Raw genomic sequence first — 24,915 nt, 5'->3', positions numbered from 1 at the left:
CTCTCAACTTTAATCAAATTGTAGCAATGGTCCTTCAACTTTAATCCAATTGTAGCAATGATTCTTCAAACATAACTCATTTTGACAAAATTCTGACGAAGTTGATGAAAAGGACCATAGCTACATGTTTTTATGAGTTGAGAGACCCAATTGTAGTAATAATCATTCCAACATAACTTATTTTAACAAAATTCTAACAAAATTGACGAAAAATGCCATAACTATACATTTTGATGAATTGAGGAACTAATGATAATGAATTTTTAGTTGATGGATCATTACTCAAATTTAATTAAAGTTAAATGATCATTGTTACAATTTACTCTTTTTTTTAATAGAGCAATAACATTGATATTTAACTGCTAGATGGAAGGAGAGTTGGTGAGAATCGAACTCACAACATACATCATGTATCTGGAAAACTGTAAAATTATAAATAATTATTTATTTATTAATTTGGGTGCCTTTTATTCTTAGAAGTCCAGAAACGTCGTCGACATCCAAAACTGAAAGGATATTCCCCAAAACCCGCTTTCAAAATTTTTGTTCCCACCTCATCCTTTCTTCTACACTCTCCACCTACCTAAAAAGGTGCACGACCGCCCTTTCCTTGTCTCTCTCTGTTTCTCAACTTCATTAATTTTTTTCCTTTTCCTCTTAATTTCTGCTTTTAATTGATTTTGTTTCTCTTTTGGGGGCTGATTTAGGGTTAGGGTTAGGGTTTTTGAATTCCCCAAACCACTGAGAAATTTGGGAGGGAAAAAAAGATGCAGCAGCCACCGCAAATGATCCCCGTCATGCCTTCATTTCCGCCCACCAACATCACCACCGAGCAAATTCAGAAGGTACTCTTTTTCCCATTTCGCTCAATTTTTATCTCTTAATTGTTTTTAGAAACTAATTGGCCTTCTGGGTTTTCTGGTTTGTTTCTTAATTTTTTGTTATGTTAATTCATTCCCTCCCCCCACCCCCCAATAGTTTGATGCATATGCTAAATGTTAAAAAACAAGGCTTAAATTGTGTACTTGAATAAAATTTGTTAAATTTTGTCCATATAGAAAAGATTGCACTTTTGCTGACAATATTTAGGGAGGAATTCCATAAGTCTTGCCATCGTTGTATAGTTTATAAGTAAACTAATGAAAATGATTTGAAAATTTTGAGTTTTAACAAAATAAAGGTTAAATGAATAGTATTATTTTTTATAATAAAAATGTAGTTTTTCGTTAAAGTAAACAGTACCGGAAGATTTTTATTAAAATTCCCTTCTTTCTATGGAGTGATGTATGAGGTGATTTGGGAGTAAGATGCTTAAAAAAAAAACATCTATGAAAAAAAACTGCGAGGGTTTTAGTTGTTTGGTAAACTGAAAAAAAAATGGCTTATTTTGGAAGCTGCTGTGAGAATAAGCTGAAATCATAGGAAAAAGCTGCTATTTGCAACTTTGGAAAACTGATTTTTTTTCAAAGCACACGGAGCTACTGTGCTCCTTTAATGAAAAGACTCATTATCAGACTGATTTTTTTCTTTCCAAAAACACTTTTACAAAAAAGTTTACCAAACACTCTGCTGATTTATTTCACAGCTGCTTATTTTCACAGCAGTTTTTTTTCAAAGCACAGCAATACCAAACCAGTCCTGTGATTGGTGATGATCATTTATAGCAATTAAGCCAATAAGAATACAGATTCATATTGTACAAAGCGTATGAACTGGTGACATATGAATGATGTTCAGGAAGAAACCTTTAACAAAGCTACGTATCCCCCCCCCCACATCGACTGGGTAGTTAATCAATCATCGCCCATTAAAGTATGAAAGAATTTAATAAAGTTAGGGTAATAACTAAAGATTATAAACATATTTCTCCAAATAAGGAATCCTAGTTCACAGTAATAGGGGAACATTCTTCTTGATTTAAAAGAAAAACCCACAGGAAACAGTCTTCAGTTGGTGTTTTTCGAACATCTTGTTGAAACATTAGGGATGCTTAGGAGTTCTTGTAGTTTATTCTCCTAACCTGTGTGAAGTGCCTTTTTAATGTCTGTTAAGAATTTTTCCTCCGTCAGCCTAGTTCTAGTGGTGAATCGTGATTCAGGCCACTGGTTTTCCTGTTGAGAAGCTATCTAGATACTCTACTGCTGTGCAGATAGTACTCCACTGGTCCACCTCCGCTCCGAGTCTCCTCTGAAAAGTGTAGCTGAAGGGCACACATGATATATTTCTCTTGTCACCAAAGATGTCTTATCTCACAAGATCAGGATTCTTGATAGCATAGGCAAAATGATTTACTGTTTTGAATTTTGATAAATTCTAGTTGATATGGTAGTGGCATGAGTAGCGGTGGTCTTTTGGTAAATTTGCTGAAAGCTTTGTGCTTGTGAGATGGCTTATAGGTTAGATGCATGACAAATCATTTGATAAAATGTCTATTTGGGATGTGCTAATCAGTCTTGAACTGAGCTAATAAGTAGTTAGATGAAAGTAACAGATAAGGTGGATGTATTTCTTGTTACTACTGTAGAAATTTCCATCTAAGCCCGAAACTATTTTGAAAGGTTGAATTATGCTTTTTGAACCTAAATTGATGAAGAATTAAGGGCATAAGATGATTATTACCAGCACTAGATGTTGGTATCGTATGTTGTTGTCATATGCAGGTTTTAGGATGACGCTTGGCCCTTTCTTTATCTTGAACAATGTTGCTCTCTTTTGGATATCCACCTTGATTGTCAAATATATTGGATTTCACTTGATGTGCGTGGGAATTAAAATTATTTATTAATAATGTGTTTTTATAATCCTTTATGCAGTATCTTGATGACAACAAAAAGTTGATTCTGGCAATATTGGATAATCAAAATCTTGGAAAACTTGCCGAGTGTGCTCAGTAAGCCCTCTCTCTCTCTCTCCGCATGTGTTGTATGCATGTGAAATATGTTTTGAATCATATGCTGGGGCTGTATAATGCACTTGTATCTTGTAAGTTAGAGATGAGTCTGACTGATTAGAGATGTTAATTTTGAACTAGCCTCAGCCCTCATGGTTTGTATTGATAGCATTGATTATAAGATCCTTAATGTTGAGAACTTGTTAGGTCTTTGATTTATTTTTACTGTGGGATTAGTCAAAATTATTTTGCATAAAAATACGCATGGCTATGGTTTGGCTTACACATTTATTGATATGGTGGGGCTACCGTTGGCCATTCATTTAATGCTATCTCCCAGTTATGACTTCGGATATGACTTTCTATTCTTAATTCATGGCCACAATGTGACATATACTTATTGTAATTGTGATGATTTAGGTACCAAGCTCAGCTTCAAAAGAATCTGATGTATTTAGCAGCAATTGCCGATGCGCAGCCACAGGCACCAGCAGTGCCTGCCCAGGTGGGGGTAGCAAGCATGCCTGGATGTTTGGCTAATTCGTTTTTTCTATCCACACTTATCATCTATGTTTTAACACTTGCAGATGGCCCCACATCCTGCCATGCAACAGGCGGGATATTACATGCAACATCCTCAGGCAGCAGCAATGGCTCAGCAACAGGGTATTTTCCCCCCAAAAATGCCGATGCAGTTCAATAACATGCATCAAATGCATGACCCGCAGCAGCAGCAGCAGCTACATCAGCAGCACCAACAAGCCATGCAAGGGCAAATGGGAATGAGACCCGGGGGGGCCAACGGCATGCCTTCCATGCATCATACTGAGGGCTCATTTGGTGGTGGTAGTGGCGGCCCAAACTCAGTGGGAGGCCCAAATGATGGGCGTGGAGGAAGCAAGCAAGACGCCTCGGATGCTGGGGCCGGTGGTGATGGCCAGGGGAGCTCAGCTGGTGGGCATGGCAACGGTGATGGAGAGGACGGCAAGTGAATTGGCCCTTAAGGATGATTCCACATGGAAACATGTGCCTGTTGATAGTAGGTATTTTCCTAAAGTAGCTGCTGTGCTCGGTGACGTGTGACAGATCGAGCAAAGCAGTGAAAGTTGTCTGTTCTTTAGTCTTGAAGGGATTAGGTAGACGAGTTGTGTTGCAAGTCCCTTTGCATGTAGTGGATCTTGGCATCAGATGAAACAAGTGGTGGGATAAGACAGATTTAGTTCATAAGGGCTTTGGAGATGGAAGCATGTGTTCTGCACTTGATGTCTGTCTCAATATGTAACTCATAAACTGCATGCAGCAATGCGCCACAAATTCTGATCCTATTGCAAGTTTTGCTGGTAGGTTTTCGTTTTGCTTTTTCGGTCGTTATGTGTACGGATTTCTTCTTTAGCAAAAATGACTTGATGTCAACAAGGTCAGAGTTCTAAGATTGAAGTTTTAAAAGGCTTTGAATCTCCATACATCTCCAACTTTTTCTTGGAAATTTTAGGGCTTGTTTGGTATCGTATTTGAAATTTTTTATAATTTCTCATAGCATTTCATAAGAATTTTTTTTTAAAACAATTTTCTTTAAAACTCAAAAACTTGGTTGGTATGCGATTTAAAAGTTTTGAATCGTACAACTTAGACTGGACAAAGAAATTCAAAAAGAGGGGGTCAAGAGACAGGAGAGAGGAGGAAAGAAAGTAAGAAATGATTGGAGGAAAGAGAAAGAAGTGAGAGGATTGGAGGAGATAGAGGAAGAGGAGTGAGAGAAAGAACCGAGATAATGAAGAGAGAATTGGAGGAGAGATGAAAATGGTAGATTGGAGGAGAGACGAAAAATGTTTAAAAAATTATAAAAAATTATAAAAAAAAAAAAGAAAGAAGGGGGAGAGAGAAAGAAGAAAAGAGAGATAGATTTAGAGTGGGAGGGGAGGAGGGAGAGAAAAGAAAGGAATGAGTTTAAGTTTAAAATCTTTAAAAACTCATTTTTTGTATTTTTAGTAAGGTTCTAAAAAACGCTAGGCGCTAGTTGAGCGGCGGGAGCGGCTAGGTGGGGTCTAGGCGGTTTAGATGGATTTATGTATATTTATTATATATATTATAAAATAAGAGTATATTTGTAAAATTTTTAGGGCTTTTTATGTTAGTTTATAACATTTACTCAGCCCATATATTTTAATTATTATTGGGCTTTGCTTATTTTCTTGATTAAGATTGGGCTTTACTTTTCATTTAATAAACAACCTTATTTCTTTATATAAAAATAAATTTCTTATTCCTTACTGACATAGACATGGCAAATAGACAGCAACATCTCTCTTTCCACAACGGATCAGGATCCTCTCTTGAGCAAATAGAGAGGATCCTCCTGACCGGGCCCATCAGATCGTTCAAAAGTTATCCAACGGTTATAATTATTATAACTTTTAGTAGAGCCCTCTGGTTGTAGCCGTTGGATAAATTTTAAACGGCCTGATGGGACCGGTGAGGAGGATCTTCTCCATTTGCTCAGGAGAGGATCCTGATCCTTCCACAACTATCTTCCCACTTTAATTTCCTATTAGTCCGTGAAACCTCTTCTCTCTCTCTCTCTCTCTCTCTCTCTCTCTCTCTCTCTCTCTCTCTCTCTCTCTCTCTTTCTCTCTCTCTCTCTCTCTCTCTAGAAACCTCTAGCAAAGCAACCAGGGTTATCTCTCTCTCTCTCTCTCTCGTTTTTTTCTCCAGAAACCTCTAGCAAAGAAATCATGGCTATATCCAAATGCGGACGCAGATGAGAGTTTTGATGCAGATGCGGGAGTTAGAGTTGCAAATCTAATGAGAGTTCGAGACAGTAATAGTTGCAGAGCCTTCAACGCTGGCAAGAATTTCAAACCGCCTTGAGCATCGCCTAGAGCGCCTAGGCGGCCGCCTAGATACCCACTGACTTTTGTAACGATTTCCCCTAAATCGGATCAGGAGACCACCGATGAACGCCTAGGCGGGCGCCTAGAGTGATTTTTAGAACACTGGTTTTTAGAGAATATACTATATATTTTTAGTTAGTCTTGAGTTTAATTTTTGAAAAAGTAGTCATACCAAACAAGTTTTTAAGGCCTAAAACTTGAAAATTATTTTTGAGTTTAAAAAGTTGAATTCAAGTAGAGTACCAAACATACACTTAATGTTAGAGCATCTTCAAATGAGATGCCAAAATATACACATAAGTTATAACAGTAAAAAAAAGACCACATTAATATTCTCCAGCCGAAGTGCCAAATCCTATGTGACGATGACATGGATTGGCAGCAAAAGAGGTTGTTGTCAAATTTGACAACAGCTTGAAATGTTTTTTTATTAATTATTAAATGTATTTTATTAATTTGTAATTCATTTAATCATTTACTATAATTAATGTTGAGTTGACCGATACAATTATCCTACTTTTTTCTTCTTTCCAATCGAGGAAGGGGAACAAATTACTGATTAAACTTTAAATGTCCTTTATTAAATTTTAATTAGTTTAATAATTTATTTTATAAAATAATAATTTAATTTGATATATCGGTTGAAGAATAAAACTTTAAAAGATGTCAAAGTACCATATAAGTTGTCAAAATTTAAATTTTATGTTCAAAATTTGATATTTTCTTTAAAGATGTTCTTATGGGCAGATTTTTTCTGAAGTTTTTGTGCATCCCTTGTGATGCAACATGCAAGAGATAAGGGGCGTTTCCTTTTCCTTTTCATTTTCTATCATTTCCCAAGATGCCAAAGAAACCCTCTTCTGAATTTGACAAGTTATTATTGCTCATCAGTGTCAGCTGTATAATGTACAAGGTGGCAACGTGTAGATACTGGAAAATAAAAATTGACTGACATTGAAATGTTGTTTTTTATTTTGTCGTGTTTTTCGTGATGAAATTTGACTATATAAATTGCGTAGCCGTGTAACGATGTTGACATGACAATCACATCTGTTTTATTTTTTAATTTTTTTTTATTTCGTCGAAACATGTGTTTTACTTTTTGGTACAACAAAATTGGCGTGAAGCCGAGTAGCCAACACATTGAGTTATTCAGAATTTTTTTCTTTTCAAAGTAGATTATTTTCATTAAATAAAAATAGTAGTACCTGAAAAAGAAAGTACAAAAGCAGTCCATAACCTAAATGTAAGTCCAACAACAAATAAGAACATATAATAAAAAGGTTCAAAAGTGGCCAACTGAACAATAACAAAAAAACCCTAAAACTGGAATGAAATCCAGCAGCTACAAATGCGCCTCTCTCACAAGACGGCCACCACCACCAAGACAATGAACCAACGAAACAACTATATGAACGGAAAAAGGGGGTCAGCAAGCCACCCGAGCAGTGAGCGCTCTCATAATCCTACCAAATATTGCACTTTAACAGCCACCCAACACATGAGGAGAAGTACACTGGCCGAGTAATTGAGGCCGATGGTTGAGGACGCACGATGGAAAGTAGCAACGAAGCAAGAGAGGGCCATGAAAGTCCAGACCTGAGACAAACACAGGGAAATTGAGACAAAGTTCAAGGAAAGCCAAAACAAAGGCCAAAAGAGAAAAATGCAAAAAATTAAAACCTTTCGAGTGGAAGGATGGAGAAGAGGAAAGATGTAGAAGGTGGAAAAGGAAAGGGAATAGGAAGGAGGACTAGAAGAAGGTGGGAGTCAGGCTACCGCTGACCCCAAGCTGGAGCAAAGGGCAACGGCTAGGGAGGCTTTCAAATCTAGTTTGATGGGTGAGAAAAGGCACAGGTTTGGGAGAGAAGTAACTTTTTTTCACTGTCTCATTTTTCAGGATCTAGTTATGTACATGACCTCTTAATTATCAATATAGAGAAATACTACTCGATTTTGAACACTCAGAAAATCATGTAGTTTCCTCGAATATTTACTTTCATCCTTGGAGGTTTTTTTTTTTTTTTTTTTTACATTTTGCATTTTGCATTTTCGCCCTTGTAGTTTCATTTTGTTAGCATTTGTTAGCTTGATCAGTCAAATACGGTAAACTTTGTTCTAATTTGAGTTTTTCACATGATAAGATGTGCAAAAAATAAACTAATTGATGTATTGGACTAGGACTAGAGTAAAAACAAACGATGCTATAAAGACAGAGAGAGAGAACTACTGTTTGATTTTTTTGAAGTATGATATGCATGTGCTTTAGGAGTTGATCGAATAATGTTAAGAAGACTAAATTTGTAAACTAAATTTGCAAATTAAATGATGTGTCACCAATAAGAAATGAGCACGTTTATCAACGTTTAACTAATAATCCACTTATTAACTTTCATGTCATTTAGTTTACAAAATTTAGTCAACAAATTTAGTCTTCCTAGAATTACTCTTAGGAGTTATGAGCATCTATGACTTATATATTCTACCATGATTCGTATAGGTTTATTTCTAGTTTATCTGGTTTGTTAAATTTTCTTAACTCTACAAAGTTTCGATTTTAGAATTCTTAGGTCATCTCCAACCGAATGGTCCAGATGGCCGAAAAACACCACAAAACCGTCTCCAACCGAGGTCTAGGCCAGAGGGCTCGTGGGCCCCACAAAATCAGAAAATGCCAAAGGGCAAACCAGCTGGCCCAATCTAGCCAGGCAGCCAGCCCCGAGCTTGGCCAGAAATTTGAGCATTCCTGTCGGTTATATCCAATAGGAATGCTAGGTCAAAATTTTAAATACAACAACTAGCTGAGGTTAGCTAGTTGTTATTTTTTTTATAGTTTTTATTTATTTATTTACAATTTTTTTTCCTATAACTTCTATTTTACAAAATTCATTTCATAATTTTTTTTAAATTCTTTTTTTTTTCCTATAACTTCTATTTTACAAAATTTGTTTCAATTTTTTTTTAAATTCTATTTTTTTTCCTATAACTTCATAGAACATTATACAACATTAAATTAAATTAAGTACCATGAAACAACATTAAACAATGTAACGACCCTTCCCGAATTATTATATATTTTCTCCCCGAGTGTGTAAAATGACGAATATGCCCTCGTTGGCTAAGTGACGTGGATGGGTATATGTAGTTTTAAATTATTTTCTCGCCGTTGTAATTAAATCGTACTTGATGTTACAAACGTTAGAATATAATTGCGTCAAAATAGGAAAATAAAACCTAAACCAATCCCAGCTATTCATATATTTCCTAGCCCAATCAAATTTGGGGTTGAAATTATATTTTGGGCCACTTGGACTCTCCCTCTCTCCTTTCCCACACACAGCTGCCCAATGGGGAGCCCTTAATATTTTTCTTTGGCCAACCCGTGACAGATCACACACACACATACAAGCCTGCATTTTCTCCATCTTTCTCGAATTCTCCCATTCGTCCGTACAACCGATGACACCACACTCAAACTGAACCAAAACCTCACAGATTGAACTTCTAAGGACCACCCTCGAGTTCCTTGCAAGCCCGCGAGCTTAACCATATCCTCTGTTCAAAGAAAGGACGTCAGAATTGTGAAGAACCATAAGCTCTGATGAGGTACTCTGTTACTCCGACGTGATTATGGACATTTCACGAGATTTTAAGGCTCAAAATGGTCCTAATCAAATCTATAATGATCCTAGGCTAGTTTTGGAGTGGTTCGAACTTTGGAATACTCGAGTTTGTCGAGTTCCAATTTTGGCCGGTTGTGTCAAGCTATTTTCCAAACATTTCCAGAAGGTTTAAGGTCTTCAAATAGGTAAGATTATGTTCTCCTTGTTGAGAGCTTCAAATCTATTTAAGATTTGTGAAATTTTGGTTGAGATTTGAGGGAAATATTAAGATTTTAAATTTTTCTAGAAACCGGTGATGCATCCGCGATCGGCGCCGGAATCTGGTGAACCACTAGAGAAGGAAGGAGAATATTCCGTCAACTTTGATGGAATATACTGATGACGTCAGGTAACTTTAACGAGATATTCTAGGAATTTAACGGAATATTCCCTAACGCCGTTACGGAATCCGTTAGTGTGCCAGGCACATGCCTGCGCGTGGCCGGCGCTTGGTACATCGGAAAATTTTTCTAAAAATATGGGGATGCTTGTGATGTTGAGTAGGCCACAATGGTATATTCAAATACCCCAATTGAGCAAAGTATGAGAAGTTATTACGCGGTTTTGGTTATGTGCTTAAAATTAACATTAAATTAGTTGTTTAACATATAGGTGAGACGTTTCTGGAGGACGAGGGTAGCCAGACGAGACTCGGGGGTTACGACCTTGCTACATACCAGTGAGTGGGCTTTTGGTTTTCTATATATATATATATACACGTATATATGTTTTACATTTTCCCAGAAACTGTTTTGAAACGAGTGTATTCTTTTAAATGCCATGTCATGCTTGCATTTCATTTTATTAAATGCATTGGTATGTATATGCAAATTGTTGTATGACGTTGCGGAGGCCAGGTAAGTTTCAGGTGAGTACTGTATGATGTTAGTGGTTACATTGGTTATGGTTATACGTAGAGGCATGTAGAGCTTATTATCTTGCACCCCGATGTTAGTGCTCCCGCCCGTGGCCAGGGCATAGTCCTTCACGTGATGTTCACCTCCCGCACTGCATGCTCACCTTGGATCCAAGTTTGGTGCACGGTCCTATTGTACAAACCATATTAAGTGGTTCCGACTCGTAGGTGACCCGCGATTATTCGCACAACCTTCACATGATCGTAGTACTTCCGATTCGTGTGTAGGCATATTTGATGAGCTATAGGTTCAGCTGTACAGGTCACGTTAGGTGACTCTGGCTGGCATATCATTCATATTGACTTATTTCACCTGGTTAACTTATTTCATTGCTGAGATACTTGACATGGCATATACTCGGTTTTCATTACTCTCGAACATGATTTCTACATACGTATGTATTACTATTTTCTGGAAAATTATTTGGGTTTTATGGTGAGGGGTTATTATTTTCAGAAAGTGAAATGGTTTTAAAAAGCTTTGTTTTTGCCCACTCACTTTTTCTGTTTTGCGCCCCTCCAGGTTCTAGTTAGAAATTCGTATTGATGGCTTACGAAGACTCTACGGCGGTTCTGACAGACTTAAAATAATGTAGGGATTTCTTTCATGCCTTGTATAATTCTTACCTAGCTGGCTGGATTGCACTTAGGTTACCTATGCCCTGAATATGTGTATCTACACTTTGAATACCTTCACTCGCACTTATATACTTATCTAGTGTAAGTTAACTAGTTTGGTTTTTATTTACTCACATTGTCATATTACTGTCACTTCCGCTCTGCGCTCATGGCTACGTCACCCTCACGTGACGGCCAGCTTGCCTTGATTCTGGTCGAGGTGTGTCAAACAATATGAAACAACATTAAATAACATTAACCAAGTTGTAGTTTTTAAATTTAATTTGTAGTTTTTAAATTTAAGTTGTAGTTTTTAAACATAAGTTGTAGTTTGTTAAATTTAAGTTGTTGTAGTTTTTAAATTTAAATAATAAATTGTGTTTGGCCCTATGGCCCTTTGGCCCTCGGTTGAAGATGGAGGCAAATATGACCATGTACTGTTGTTTGGGCCCAAAATAACAGTTTGGGCCGAGGGAGGAATCACTTTTGGCCCGGGAAGACGTACGGCCAGAGGGTCGTAGGACGTTCAGCTCATGGGCTTCCAAGCCTAGGTCGGTTAAATCAGAATGCAAGTCGAGTCCTAATACAATAGGGACCCTTGACGAGATCTGTAAAACTAGAAGGCGAATCCGGCTCAGTTAAGGACTAGATTCGAGTCCTAGTAGAGATAAGACTGATCGAGGTAATCCGGAAAGGGAAACCTAGTTCAAGTAGGATTGGAACTCAGGCTCGGTGTTCTGCTACTATAAATACAAGACATTCAGCAATGGAAAAGGACCCACAAAATCAATACAAAATTGCCCCGCGCAAACTCTCACAACTTGAGATCTTTTTCTTTTCCTTTTTCGCTGACACATCTTCCGTTGGCATCAACAGCACTGTGGAAGCAACCGGTGATATCTTAAGTCGGCATAGATAGCTCTGTCACCGTAGAGTCAGTCGGTCTCGCAGTATCTTCCGTTGGCATCAACAGCACTGCGGCGAGAACGATTGATTACCTATCCAAGTCTCGGTCGAGAAGGGTTTCTAAATCCTTATTGGTCGAGGTCATCTCATCAGCCTTCTCGGCGAAGTGAGGTGTTACAGTTATTACATTCGGCACATTGCAAGCCGAATTCGGTTCGTGAACTTTGTAAGAAATAGCAGCCTTGTCTTCAGGCTTGAGAACCCAAGAGGCCGAGACGTGTTCCTTTCTCGGCCGCAATCGCAAGACGCAGAAGTCAGTAGCGCGACTCGACACAGCATTATCAAATTTACTCCTCGGCCGAGCCTCGGCCGACGAGTTGGCACGCCCCGCAATCACCGAAGGACGTAGTTAGCTCATTAATTACTCGGCCTGCGCGCCACGTAGGCTTTGTAGTTTCTAGGGTCAACATTTTGGCACTCCCAGTGGGACCTAGTGCTAAACTACGAAGTTCATGCCAATTGAAACACGATCGGTAAAAAAGAAAACCACTATGGGAAAGTCGATAGCTGATTTGCCGAATCAAAGCGCGGGACAAAGTGTGCCACAGGCGCAGAATCCCCATAGCGCCGTGACACCTGAGTCCACGAGTGCGACCCGCCGAGAGAGAGAAGTTAATCTCGGCAGTCAACTCCGCGGTCCAGAAATCCCTAACAGGAACACCTGTGTTCTCGCTGAAGGGATAGTGGAAGAGTGTGACGAGGATGGTGGTGAAAGATCTGATCCACCAACAAGGTCGTTTCTTCGAAAGCGATTGGACGAGCAGTCTCGGTCAGTCGAGCAGACGTTTAGTCGAGGCATTGACAAGCTGCATGATGCGATACTCAGTTCCAATGATCGACAGACCAGGTTGCTTGAAATGCTGGTCAGTCAAGTTGGTGGTAGCAGGCCTTTCGAGCTTCGCCAACATTGTTTACCAGGAAACAACCCGGTACCGATTGTACCGGTCGAGCCTATTCCTGCCCCGCTCAAAACAATTAACTTGGAGAAGGGAGGAGGGTCGAACAGTAGGTCAGACGGGACCGACCAAAGGGTCGAAGCAGCATCTGTTGATATGACCGAAGTTCAGCGGATGATCGACTCGGCTATGAAGAAAGGGCCGAAGTTTCCCAAGTTTATTCATCCGTACCCAGCTTACGTGGAGACGTTTGGATACCCGAAGGGCTTCAAGATCCCAGATTTTAGTCTTTTTGCTGGTGAATCGTCCCTGTCTTCGTTGGAGCACGTGGCTCGTTTCACCGCGCAATGTGGAGATGTGAATAGTGATTTCCACAAGTTACGGCTGTTCAATTTTTCATTGACCGGCTCGGCATTTGCCTGGTACATCAATCTCCCGCCTAATTCCGTCCAAAACTGGGAGGAGTTGGTCGAGAAGTTCCACGAGCAATTTTATCGGCCGGGGATGGAGATGTCAGTTTCTTCATTAGCACGGATGGCTCAAGCATCTGATGAGTCACCAATGGATTATCTTACTAGGTTTAAATCGGCTAGGAATTGGTGCCGAGTGCCCTTACCCGAAGTCGAATTTGTCAGGCTTGCTTTGAATGGTCTTGACGTCGAATACAAAAAGAAATTCTTGGGGGCAAATTTTCGGGATATGTACGAATTGGCCCAGCATGTCGAGCAGTACGATTATTTGCTCCGCGAGGAAAAGACTTCGAAGACTCCAACTCGGGGAACGATTTACAAGAACCCTACTGTCAATTATGCATCAACCGAGGATGAATGTGTTAGTGTGGATGCGGCTGAGATAGTAATAGATAAACCATACATTTGCAAGGCATTGACTCAGGTTGATTCTAGAGAAGCCAAAAGTCGCTCGGCCACTGAAGGAACATCGAAACCGTCAAAGGTTTATACTTTTGATATTACCAAGGCTGACGCAATTTTTGACCAACTGTTATCAGCAAGAATCATTAAGCTTCGGCCTGGTCATAACATTCCTAAGGCCGAGGAGCTTAAAGGAAAGGTGTATTGCAAATACCACCATTCGAGCAAACACACGACAAACAATTGCGTCGTATTTCGTGATAACGTCCAAAGCTGGATTGATAATGGCAAACTGAAGTTCCCTGAGAAGATGATGAGTGTTGATACTGATCCGTTCCCCACGGCAACAGTAAATATGGTCGACGCGTACCTACCCAAGGACAAAGGGAAAGGCAAGGCTGAAGTGGTTGAGACACAACGCCCGCGGAATCAGAATGTTCGGCCACGGTTCATGGCCGATTCGCGTTCAAATAAACCATCTGCGGCCTTAACGGGGCCCGCTATTGTCAAATCTATGACGGAGTGTAGCGCCGATGAAGATAGTGGGACGGCGGTTCTGTGCAGGAAATGTAAAACGAAGGTCGACAGTGAACCAGAAGAGAAACATTCTTCGCAACCCGTGGCCGTAACTCGGCAAAAGATAGCCAATGAAGACCAACATCATGGGGTTTTTGGGAGGCTCGGTCCTAAAGTACGGATGGAAGAGACACCCCCGGTCAGGCGGCGCCTCGATTTTGATGCTTCATTTTATGACGATGATTACTATAAGCGTAATTCTAGCAGTTCAGGATCATCACGGAGTCAAAAGACCTTCAAGCCTCCTGAGCCTAGAGATCAACGTTGGTATACATACCATTCTTCGAAGGGCGTCTATACCGCGTTGTCCAAATCTCAGAAACGCCGGCATCAACGGATAGATTGCATGGCTCGCCGACAAGCAGCCCAAGAAACTTCGGCCCCTAAGTGGCGGCCGAAGGATACAGTTGCCAATGATGAGGAGCGACCACTTCCAGCAATTATGACAGAGTTGGCTCAGGGGAAACGGCTGGTCGATCAAGACGTCGAGACCATGTTTGAAGAAGCTGATAAACGGATCAAACTTCTTATTCGACCAGGGGAAATGAAGGCACGCCTTGAACATTTCAGGCAAGAGGCCGAAAGCAAATTATCCCCGCTAGTTACACAAGAGCCTTTGGTCAAAATTAGACGGAATTTGCATCCCCCGTTCCTTGGGGAGTCTTTAGAGTATATGCGAGAATTTCATAAGAGTCATTCGGCCAACGATCTGTATGGTTTACCGAAGGCATGCCAGGACACCATTGATCTGATCCTGACTTGTCCGGATGCCGAGCGAATCATCCAGAAGACCTCAAACCCCGGATTGAAAGCAAGGTTCCAGCACATACGAGAAGCTCGTGTTTTTGGGTTTGAAGTCGACCCGTACATCGATATCAATGCAGCCGACCTTCCTTTCTCGCTGGAGGACCTTCAGTATTTACGGTATCACTTTGAAGTATTTTCGGCGGTTTCTCTCTTCGGCCTTACGACCGATGAAATCGCACGTATTGCCCGTCTCGATGCTTATCTTGACACTAGGGATGCTCGGCTACACTACCAGGAGCAGGTTCAGGTTTTGACCCCAAGTTCATTGTCAATCTCGACCTTACCTGAGGCGGTCACGCAGAACCAACAAGTGGCCGAAGTGGCTCCGCCGAGTGACATTATTGAAGAAGGGACGGAAGAATCTCATTGTCCGACTCTGACGATAACTGAATACGAAGTCGCTGACCAACCGAACGAGGAAGGTCTCGACCAGTTGGGCCCGTCAGTCTTGGATAATATGGAAATCAGTATGGTTCATGTGTTACCTGCTGATTTTCAATCAAGCACGGCTCAACCAAATTTCCTCGATGGAGATGTGGTTGCTGAGGAACCCGGCCATGTGGATTTTGTATCAATTGCTGAAGGCGAGCCAACAAAAGATGATAGTCTAAAGGCTGCTTTGGCCGAATTGTTCCCTCGTTTATCATCTGCCAAGCTTCACCATTTAAAGCCATTGTATGTAACAGCACACATCGAGGGATATCCGGTTTCTAAAGTTTTTGTCGATTGTGGAGCTACTGTCAATATCATGCCCCTGAACATCATGAAGGCCTTACGCCGTTCAAATGACGAACTTATTCCGTCAGGGATCACAATAAGCAGTTTTGTCGGCGACAAGTCCCACACCAAAGGTGTGCTTCCGTTAACTGTGAATATTGCCGGTCGCACCCATATGACCGCCTTTTTTGTGGTTGATTCCAAAACCGAGTATAATGCACTGCTCGGCCGAGATTGGATTCATCAAACCAGCTGTATTCCTTCTTCATTGTACCAAGTGCTTGTCTTTTGGGACGGCAAATCGGTCACTGTTCATCCGGCCGATAGCCAGCCCTTCGAAGCCAATATGATTCAAGCACGGTATTATGACGATCACGTCGGCTATATTACGTTGCAAGGCTTCAATGAAGAAGGACGACCGACTCGGATTTCCGTTCAGAAAGCTATCGAGGTTGGCGCCGAGACTGTCCAGCAGGATTCGGCGAGACTCGGATTAGCTAACTTTCTCCCCGAAACCGATGTTTGACGCCGATCGGGAAGCACGTAGGGCCGCGGTTTCATCTACTATGGAACGACTGCTGGCCCATTGGTATACGATATCTAAACAACCAAATTCGGGCGTCAACCTCGTCGAATTCCTTGCTGAGGGAGATAATGGGCCTGTATTATCTTTTGATAAAATTCGAGCCGCCCCGGCCGAGCTCGAAGATCATCGGCCTCTTGTTAAGGACCCGTTGGAAGAAATTAATGTTGGGACGGCCGATAACCCACGACTTTTGTTTATTAGTGCGTTACTTCCTCAACAAATGAAGGACGAGTTGCGGGCCTTGCTTACGGAATTCAAAGATTGTTTTGCTTGGAGTTATCATGAAATGCCCGGCTTAGATCGTGCTTTAGTCGAGCATGAATTACGTATTAAGCCCGGATTCAAGCCTTTCCGACAGCCACCTCGTCGATTCTCGACTGACGTACAACTCAGTGTCAAGGACGAACTAGTTCGGCTTTTGAAAGCCGGGTTCATTCGGACAGCTCGATATGTCGAATGGTTGGCGAATATTGTTCCTGTATTAAAGAAAAGTGGTGCACTTCGCATCTGCACCGATTTTCGAAATCTGAATCTGGCAACGCCCAAAGATGAGTATACAATGCCGATTTCAGATCTGTTAATCGATGCCGCTGCGAATCATGCGATCTTATCCTTTATGGATGGACATGCCGGATACAACCAGATATTTATTGCCGAAGCCGATGTGCACAAAACTGCTTTCCGTTGCCCGGGGGCACTCGGCACTTACGAATGGGTTGTCATGCCATTCGGCCTCAAGAATGCCGGCGCTACGTACCAACGGGCGATGAACACCATCTTCCATGATTTAATTGGCACCATCGTCGAAGTTTATATCGACGATGTTGTCGTCAAATCTAAACGCCGACAGACACATCTGGACGATCTCCGACAGGCTTTCCTCCGTATGCGACAGCACAACCTCAAGATGAATCCTGCCAAGTGTGCCTTCGGTGTATCGGCCGGGAATTTTCTTGGTTTCCTCGTACATCATCGTGGGATTGAAGTCGATGAGAATAAGGCACGCGCAATCATTACCGCCCCACCCCCAACAACGAAGAAACAATTACAGTCCTTACTCGGCCAGATCAATTTTTTACGCCGATTTATTGCTAATTCGGCAGGTAAAATGAAAGCATTTTCCACACTTTTGAAGCTCAAGGACTCAGATAAGTTCATGTGGAATGAGGAGCACCAGGCGGCGTTCACGCAGATCAAGGTTTCCCTTACAAACCCACCTGTCCTGGTCCCTCCTCAGCGCGGTAAGCCTCTCAAGCTGTACATTTCGGCGGCCGACGAGTCCATCGGTTGCCTCCTCGCGCAAGACAACGATGCCGGACGGGAACAGGTTATCTTCTACCTCAGCCATAATCTGAGTCCTCCGGAGATCAATTATTCCGCCGTTGAGAAGCTCTGTCTCGCCGTGTTCTTCGCTGCATCCAAGCTTCGGCATTACATGCTCCCGTCGGTCACCCAAGTCATTGCCCAGACCGACGTTATCCGGTACATGCTTACCCAGCCAATTGTGAAGGGCCGAATTGGGAAATGGACGATGGCGTTGTCCGAGTTTAGTTTGCAGTACGTGCCGCAAAAAGCTGTGAAAGGACAGGCGTTGGCCGATTTCCTTGCCCAGCACCCTTCGCCTTACGATTTCGGGGGTGCTGATGTCGAGATTGGCATGGTGGTGACCCGCGACAACTATTGGACGATGTATTTTGATGGTTCCAGTATTTCGTCCTCGGCCGACGCAGGCATCCTCATTCAATCTCCTCACAACGATCGTTGGTATTTTTCGCTCAAATTGGATTTCGACTGCACCAATAATCAGGCCGAATACGAGGCTCTGGTCATTGGTCTAGGCCTCCTTCTTGACCTACATGCCACTCGTGTCCTCGTCCTCGGGGATTCTGAACTAGTGATTAACCAAATTAATGGGTCTTTTCGCTGCATGAGTTGTACTCTGGCGCCTTACTACATGGTCGTCAGCTATTTGGCCGAGTCCTTTGACGGTATTACATTCGAGCATGTTTCTCGGGTTCATAATACCGACGCAGACGAGTTGGCTCAAATTGCCTCCGGTGCACAACTCCTGGGGGGCAAGCTAGGCCGGGAGATACCAATATTACAACAATTATACCCGGCCTTGGTTGATCAGCAAATCCTCCGTCGGGACAATGTGATACGCACCAGGGTCATGTCCTTGCCTTCGTTGTTAGATCGGCAGGACTCTATAGAAATTTGCGCGGTCGAGGTAGTACCAGATGATTGGAGAAAGCCCATTATGCAGTACCTTGACAATCCTAACGGAAAACATAGTCGCAGAACACGGACTCACGCCACGAACTATGTCACGTACCAGAACGAGTTGTACGAAAGGGCGAAGATGGTTTGTTATTGCTATGCCTCGGCCCCCAAGAGAGTGCTCGAGCGATCGCAGAGGTTCATGAAGGGGTATGTGGAGCTCACCAGTCTGGACGGAAAATGCGATGGCTACTCCGACGACACGGTTATTTTTGGCCGAGAATACTGAAAGATTGTATCGAGTTTGCACGAGGATGCGTGCAGTGCCAAATCCATGGGCCTATACAAAGGGTCCCGGCCGAATCGCTACATTCGGTCATTAAGCCGTGGCCGTTTAGGGGGTGGGCCATGGACGTAATCGGCAAAATCACGCCGACTTCTGGAGCTGCTAAGCATGCATGGATAATAGTCGCAACTGATTACTTTACTAAGTGGGTCGAAGCAAAATCATATGCCGAGTTAACATCTAAAGAAGTTTGCGATTTCGTGGAGGAACACATTGTGACCCGGTTCGGTGTACCAGAAACGATCATAACCGACAATGGAACAATCTTCACAGCCGAAAGGTTTAAGGAATACACGGCCAATTTGAAAATTCGGCTGGAACAGTCCACACCGTATTATCCACAGGCGAATGGGCAGGCCGAGGCAAGTAATAAAGTGTTGATTGGCATCCTCGAAAAAATAATAAAAGAAAGGCCTGGCATGTGGCATTTGAAGTTGAACGAGGCGTTATGGGCATACCGAACGTCGCCCCGATCAGCGACTGCAACAACCCCATACGCATTGACTTATGGACACGATGCGATGTTACCAGTCGAGTTGAGCATAAATTCGTTGCGATTAATTGAACAAAGTAGTTTGTTTAGCGCCGAATATAATCAGTCCATGAGACAGGAACTAGAAGATTTGGAAGAGGCGCGACTTGACGCTTATAACTTACTGGTGGCACAGAAACAGATTGCCGAACGATCCTATAATCAAAAGGTACGACAGAAAACGTTCGGCGAGGGTGAATTGGTGTGGCAAACGGTGTTGCCCGTAGGAATAAAAGATCCTAGGTTCGGCAAATGGTCGCCGAATTGGGAAGGGCCGTTCATTGTGCATAAGGTATACGGCAAAGGGGCGTATCATCTTAAAGACCGGACTGGAGTAGTTCACAAATTACCGATTAATGGGAAGTTCTTGAAGAAATACTATCCGGTCACATGGGAAATGCGTGAATAAAAATTCTGTTGTAGAAAAAATCATTCCATTAAAATTGATAGGTATTACAAAAATGAGTAGGTCGAATACATTCAAGGAGACGAGGGAAGAAGAGTGCTGAGCAGAGCTTTCAACTCCAACCACCGCACGTCGGCCATGATGACTTCGGCCTGCCGATTCTTTTTGTCCAGCCTCAGGCGCTCGACCCGTTTTTTGGCCGCCGTATACTCAGTTAGGCGATCCTTCCCGCCTGACTCGAAGTCCCTCGCAAGTTCAGAAGCAATGACCGACCGGCGTTTTGCTAGTTCGGCCATCTGACGGTCAAGCTCGGCTAACGCTTCTCCTTTTGCCCGTAGATCGTCAATCTTCGGACGGAGGGTGTCTTGAACGGCCATGGCGGCTTGCAGGTCCTGTTCGGCCTTCAGAGCAGTCTGGAAGATGCTAAACGTCTCCCGAACGCGCTCCAAGGCAGACGATGCCCGAACAATGGCATCTCCGCTTAGGCGACCGTCGGCTCCAAGGTCGTTCAGACACACGCCGAGCAGATCAAGACCTTTGCGCTCAAGTACTTGCGATGGTGAGAGTGACAGGACTTCTCGCAACTGGGCTAGGGCGCTTGGATCGGCAGCCTCAGTCGGAGCGGCCGAAGGGCCGGACTCTGCGGTCGTGCTGGAGAGGAGAGCTTTGAATTCAACCTCCCATGAAGCCTGCACGAATAAACAAGGTTAAGCTTAAAGGAAGTCATGACAAGAATAGCAAGAGGGTGTCGTTTTTAACCTGCCGAGAGGAGACCTCGGCCATGTCCCCAGGGTCGTTGCTCGAACCTAAAGAACTCAATGGCCGAGCCCAGTGTCTCAGATTGCTTCTCACTTCACGCGGCCGATGGAGGTTATCTACGTTTGATGGCCACTGAGGCGGCCAGGAAATATAGATAACGCCCTTCGGCGCATAGAATTGACGGTGAAAAGAATGTACAGGCACCTGACATTTAGTTTTTCCTTGTTTAGAATTCTAAAGCAGAAAAGCAATCAGGAGGAAAATTGAAGGTACTTACAAAGGCCGAGGTAACCTCCTGTGGAGGGATGTGGAAGCCTTGGTCTTGAGGATGGACCGGCGATTCCGCCGTGGCCTCGGGTTCCTCGAGCAGGCGTTTGCCACGGTCGGCTGCCGATGGGCCGACTGGCGCAACTGCTTCAGTGGAGGCAGAGACGTCCTGGTCTTGAGAAGGAACGAGAGGTTCGGCCGCCGGGGTCGGTTCCTCGACCGTGCGCTTGCCACGATTAGCCGAGGAGGGGCCGGGTTGAACCGCCATCTCGGATACTGGAGGAGGTTGTTGACGAGTAGGAGGACGACGCGCCAGCGGGACCTCGTCGCTCCCCTCACTCTATTCCAGCACGAAAACCGTGGGCTTTGGATTCTTGGGAGAGGTTTCCTCGGTCGTAGGAACCGCCTGGTGTGAGACAGGTGCCTTCTCGACAGAGGGAGGTACGACTGATTCGCCGGCCACAGAGGCAGGCCGCGCTGGGACCGTCTCTATGGCCGAAGCCGGCTGTTTCTTGACCCCAGAATGGCCGGCGGCGGGAGAAGGGGAAGCACTGGGAGTCGTCGTGTGGCTGGAGATGACGTGGATCTCCCGTGTACCTTTCTTCGCCAGTTGTTTGACCCGCTTGGCAGGCGGGGAAGGCTCGATAGCCGGCCCGGCCTCTTGGCGAGGCCGTTTGATCAGCACGGCCCTACCAGCAGGTTTGTCCTTTTTGGCCACGACCGATTTTTTCCCGGCCGTAGCAGCGGCAACTGCCTCCGTCTTTCTCAAAGGCCGACTACCTAAAAGGATAAAGACAATTCAGTAGGGCGTACAATATGCAAGGTTGAAGAAAAAGGGGGAATTGAACAACTACCTTGAGAATAGGGGGCCGGGGCTTTCTTAGGTCGGTCACCGAAGAGCCTGCTTAGTACATCTTCGACCGGCGCACCGAAGAACTCCTGAGTGTAATTTTCCCACCACTCACCGAAGGTGTCAGTGCAATGGGTTTCTGGGGTGGCCGGTCGTAGGCGAAATCTTTGGCAGTACTCTTGAAACTCCTTCGCGGCAGTCCTGCACTCGTTCTCTGAAGAGCGAGGCTCGCGTCCGCGGCTCAATACTGTGCGGGAAGAGAGAAGGGGGACGGGATAGCCCTGAAGATAGCCGAGCTGACGGGCAAGGAAGTTCGGATGGTACACTTCCCACCCCGACCGTTTCCCGTTGCAGCCGAGAGGAAGGTCGCGAGCAATTCACAAATGACCCCCAGGTCTGACGAAGATCGGCGTCCTCTTCCGCGCTCCATGGGGAGGTAGGCAGCCTGATGGAGGAAGGATAGTCTCGACGACGACATATTAGGAACTCGTCGTTGGAGAAGTCGTCGAGAGCAAAGAGGTACCGAAATACCTCTTCGGCTTGATGGGGAGGTGTCGGTCGAGAGGCCAGTTGAGGTCCAAGCGCCTCTGTTGGTGAGAATTCAGCTATGGCCGGCCGAAGGGAGGCGAAGTATACCTGCAACCAGAGCTGGAAGACCCAGAGAGGACCATTCTGGTGTGGATCCACCTTGTGGAGGGTCGCCTCGGCCAGGCAGCGGAAAAGTTGGGCGAGAATATTGGAACTCAGTGCCAAGACGTGACCACTAGCCAGGGCTTCGGCTACCGGCATGTTCTCGACCAAGCACTTATTTGACTTGGTACAACAAACGTATTTGTTGTACCAGTAGAAGAGGAAGGCTTCGTGCTCTCCCTCTCGCAGGTCCTCTTCTCCTCGGCCGGCGAAGTGAAGATAGAGGGTGTTGTAATTGCAGAAGTTCTTGTGGAGCTTCTGAATATCTTCCTTCGACGGGATATGACCGTCACGGTTCAAGGTCTCGAAGGCCCGACGGTCGAAGAGCGTTTTCAGGTCGATGTTCGACGGATGCCCAGAGAGAGTCGCGTCGACAGGGATCCCGGTCGCCGAAGTCCCCAGAATGGCAGTGATATCCAGGACGGTGGGACCAATGGGACCCAGAGGAAGGACCATTGTGTTGGTGGCCGAGCACCAGAAGCACAGAGCGTCTTGGAGAAGCTCCTTGTCGGGGACGATTTCCATAGACGAAAGGAGAATGGCGTCGTAGATGCCAAGGGCCTTCCATTGCTTGCCGAAGAGTCGTTCCATTCGAACAACCCAGGCTACCCAGGATGTGGTCGTCGAGGGCCAGGAGCCCTGGGGTTTAGCCGCATCACATCGCGACCATTCAAACCCTTGAAGCAAGGGTGTTAGGCAGTGCTCCTGAAGAAGGCCGATGATAGTCGGCGGAATTGTAGCCTTGAAGAGAGGACCCAGGATTTGGTACTGGGTGTTCATGTCGTTTTCAAACCGGATGGTCTTGATCGAGCTCCGATTAACAATCTTCTGATGTTGGTCACATTCCCTGGAAAGCTTGGAGATGAAGGACGCCATTGCAAGAAAGAGACACGGAGTAAAAGGGTTGTCTGGGTTGGGGATTTAAAGACGGAAGACTCGGAATAGGAGAGATGCACTAGAAATCAATGGCAGAGGATTTCAGGAAGTTTGAGAGCGTAAAAGAACAAATGAGGGGATTTCGGTATTTATAGAGTTACGGGGGGGAAGAGCAATCGTTCGAAATTCAAAACAAAGGGCAAAATCGACCGGAGGAATCGTTGATCATAATGAATATTTGGGAAGTGCGGTTGAGAAGACCGACGGTTTTAGGTTTTGGGGGCGCACGATTGCGTGTGACGGCGAAGTTAATGACGAAAGACGATTCGACGCCTGCACGATGACAGGTGGGCTCACGGACTGATGTGCTGGCTCGCGGATTGAGATAGTGGTCATAATGGCAAGACGGTTCGGGTAGGCGCACGCTTCAGACGTCATTATCGGGGATTGGCCATGTTAGAGGATGCCACTTGGCGAGTGGTTTAGCAGGATCAAGATCGTGCGATCGTGTTCAATAAATGCGCCTTGGAACTCGGGTATTGGGATCCTGAGTGGTAGATTCGCTTCTTCAAGGCCGAAACTCGGCCGAAGGTTTCAGGCCGAGGACCTCAGAAGCGAGGGGGCAATGTTTGGGCCCAAAATAACAGTTTGGGCCGAGGGAGGAATCACTTTTGGCCCGGGAAGACGTACGGCGAGAGGGTCGTAGGACGTTCAGCTCATGGGCTTCCAAGCCTAGGTCGGTTAAATCAGAATGCAAGTCGAGTCCTAATACAATAGGGACCCTTGACGAGATCTGTAAAACTAGAAGGCGAATCCGGCTCAGTTAAGGACTAGATTCGAGTCCTAGTAGAGATAGGACTGATCGAGGTAATCCGGAGAGGGAAACCTAGTTCAAGTAGGATTGGAACTCGGGCTCGGTGTTCTGCTACTATAAATACAAGACATTCAGCAATGGAAAAGGACCCACAAAATCAATACAAAATTGCCCCACGCAAACTCTCACAACTTGAGATCTTTTTCTTTTCCTTTTTCGCTGACACATCTTCCGTTGGCATCAACAGCACTGTGGAAGCAACCGGTGATATCTTAAGTCGGCATAGATAGCTCTGTCACCGTAGAGTCAGTCGGTCTCGCAGTATCTTCCGTTGGCATCAACAGCACTGCGGCGAGAACGATTGATTACCTATCCAAGTCTCGGTCGAGAAGGGTTTCTAAATCCTTATTGGTCGAGGTCATCTCATCAGCCTTCTCGGCGAAGTGAGGTGTTACAGTTATTACATTCGGCACATTGCAAGCCGAATTCGGTTCGTGAACTTTGTAAGAAATAGCAGCCTTGTCTTCAGGCTTGAGAACCCAAGAGGCCGAGACGTGTTCCTTTCTCGGCCGCAATCGCAAGACGCAGAAGTCAGTAGCGCGACTCGACACAGCATTATCAAATTTACTCCTCGGCCGAGCCTCGGCCGACGAGTTGGCACGCCCCGCAATCACCGAAGGACGTAGTTAGCTCATTAATTACTCGGTCTGCGCGCCACGTAGGCTTTGTAGTTTCTAGGGTCAACAACTGTTCATTAA

At 44.3% G+C, this 24,915-nt stretch overlaps 1 protein-coding gene across 1 annotated transcript; it reads left to right on the top strand.

Moving 5' to 3' along the window:
• The first annotated feature begins 361 nt into the window (after positions 1 to 361).
• Positions 362 to 4,233, top strand: LOC108170299 (GRF1-interacting factor 3-like). Its single transcript, XM_029099715.2, has 5 exons — positions 362 to 591; positions 708 to 845; positions 2,814 to 2,890; positions 3,311 to 3,395; positions 3,478 to 4,233. The coding sequence occupies exons 2-5, from the start codon at positions 768 to 770 to the stop codon at positions 3,880 to 3,882; spliced, it is 645 nt and encodes a 214-aa protein (XP_028955548.1). The 5' UTR covers positions 362 to 591; positions 708 to 767; the 3' UTR covers positions 3,883 to 4,233.
• The last annotated feature ends 20,682 nt before the right edge of the window (positions 4,234 to 24,915 follow it).

The sequence above is a fragment of the Malus domestica genome, chromosome 01, assembly GCF_042453785.1.
Source record: "Malus domestica chromosome 01, GDT2T_hap1".
NCBI classification, from domain to species: domain Eukaryota; kingdom Viridiplantae; phylum Streptophyta; class Magnoliopsida; order Rosales; family Rosaceae; genus Malus; species Malus domestica.
Note: the sequence above shows the minus strand (reverse complement) of the source record. Positions and strands in the feature narration are given on the sequence as shown.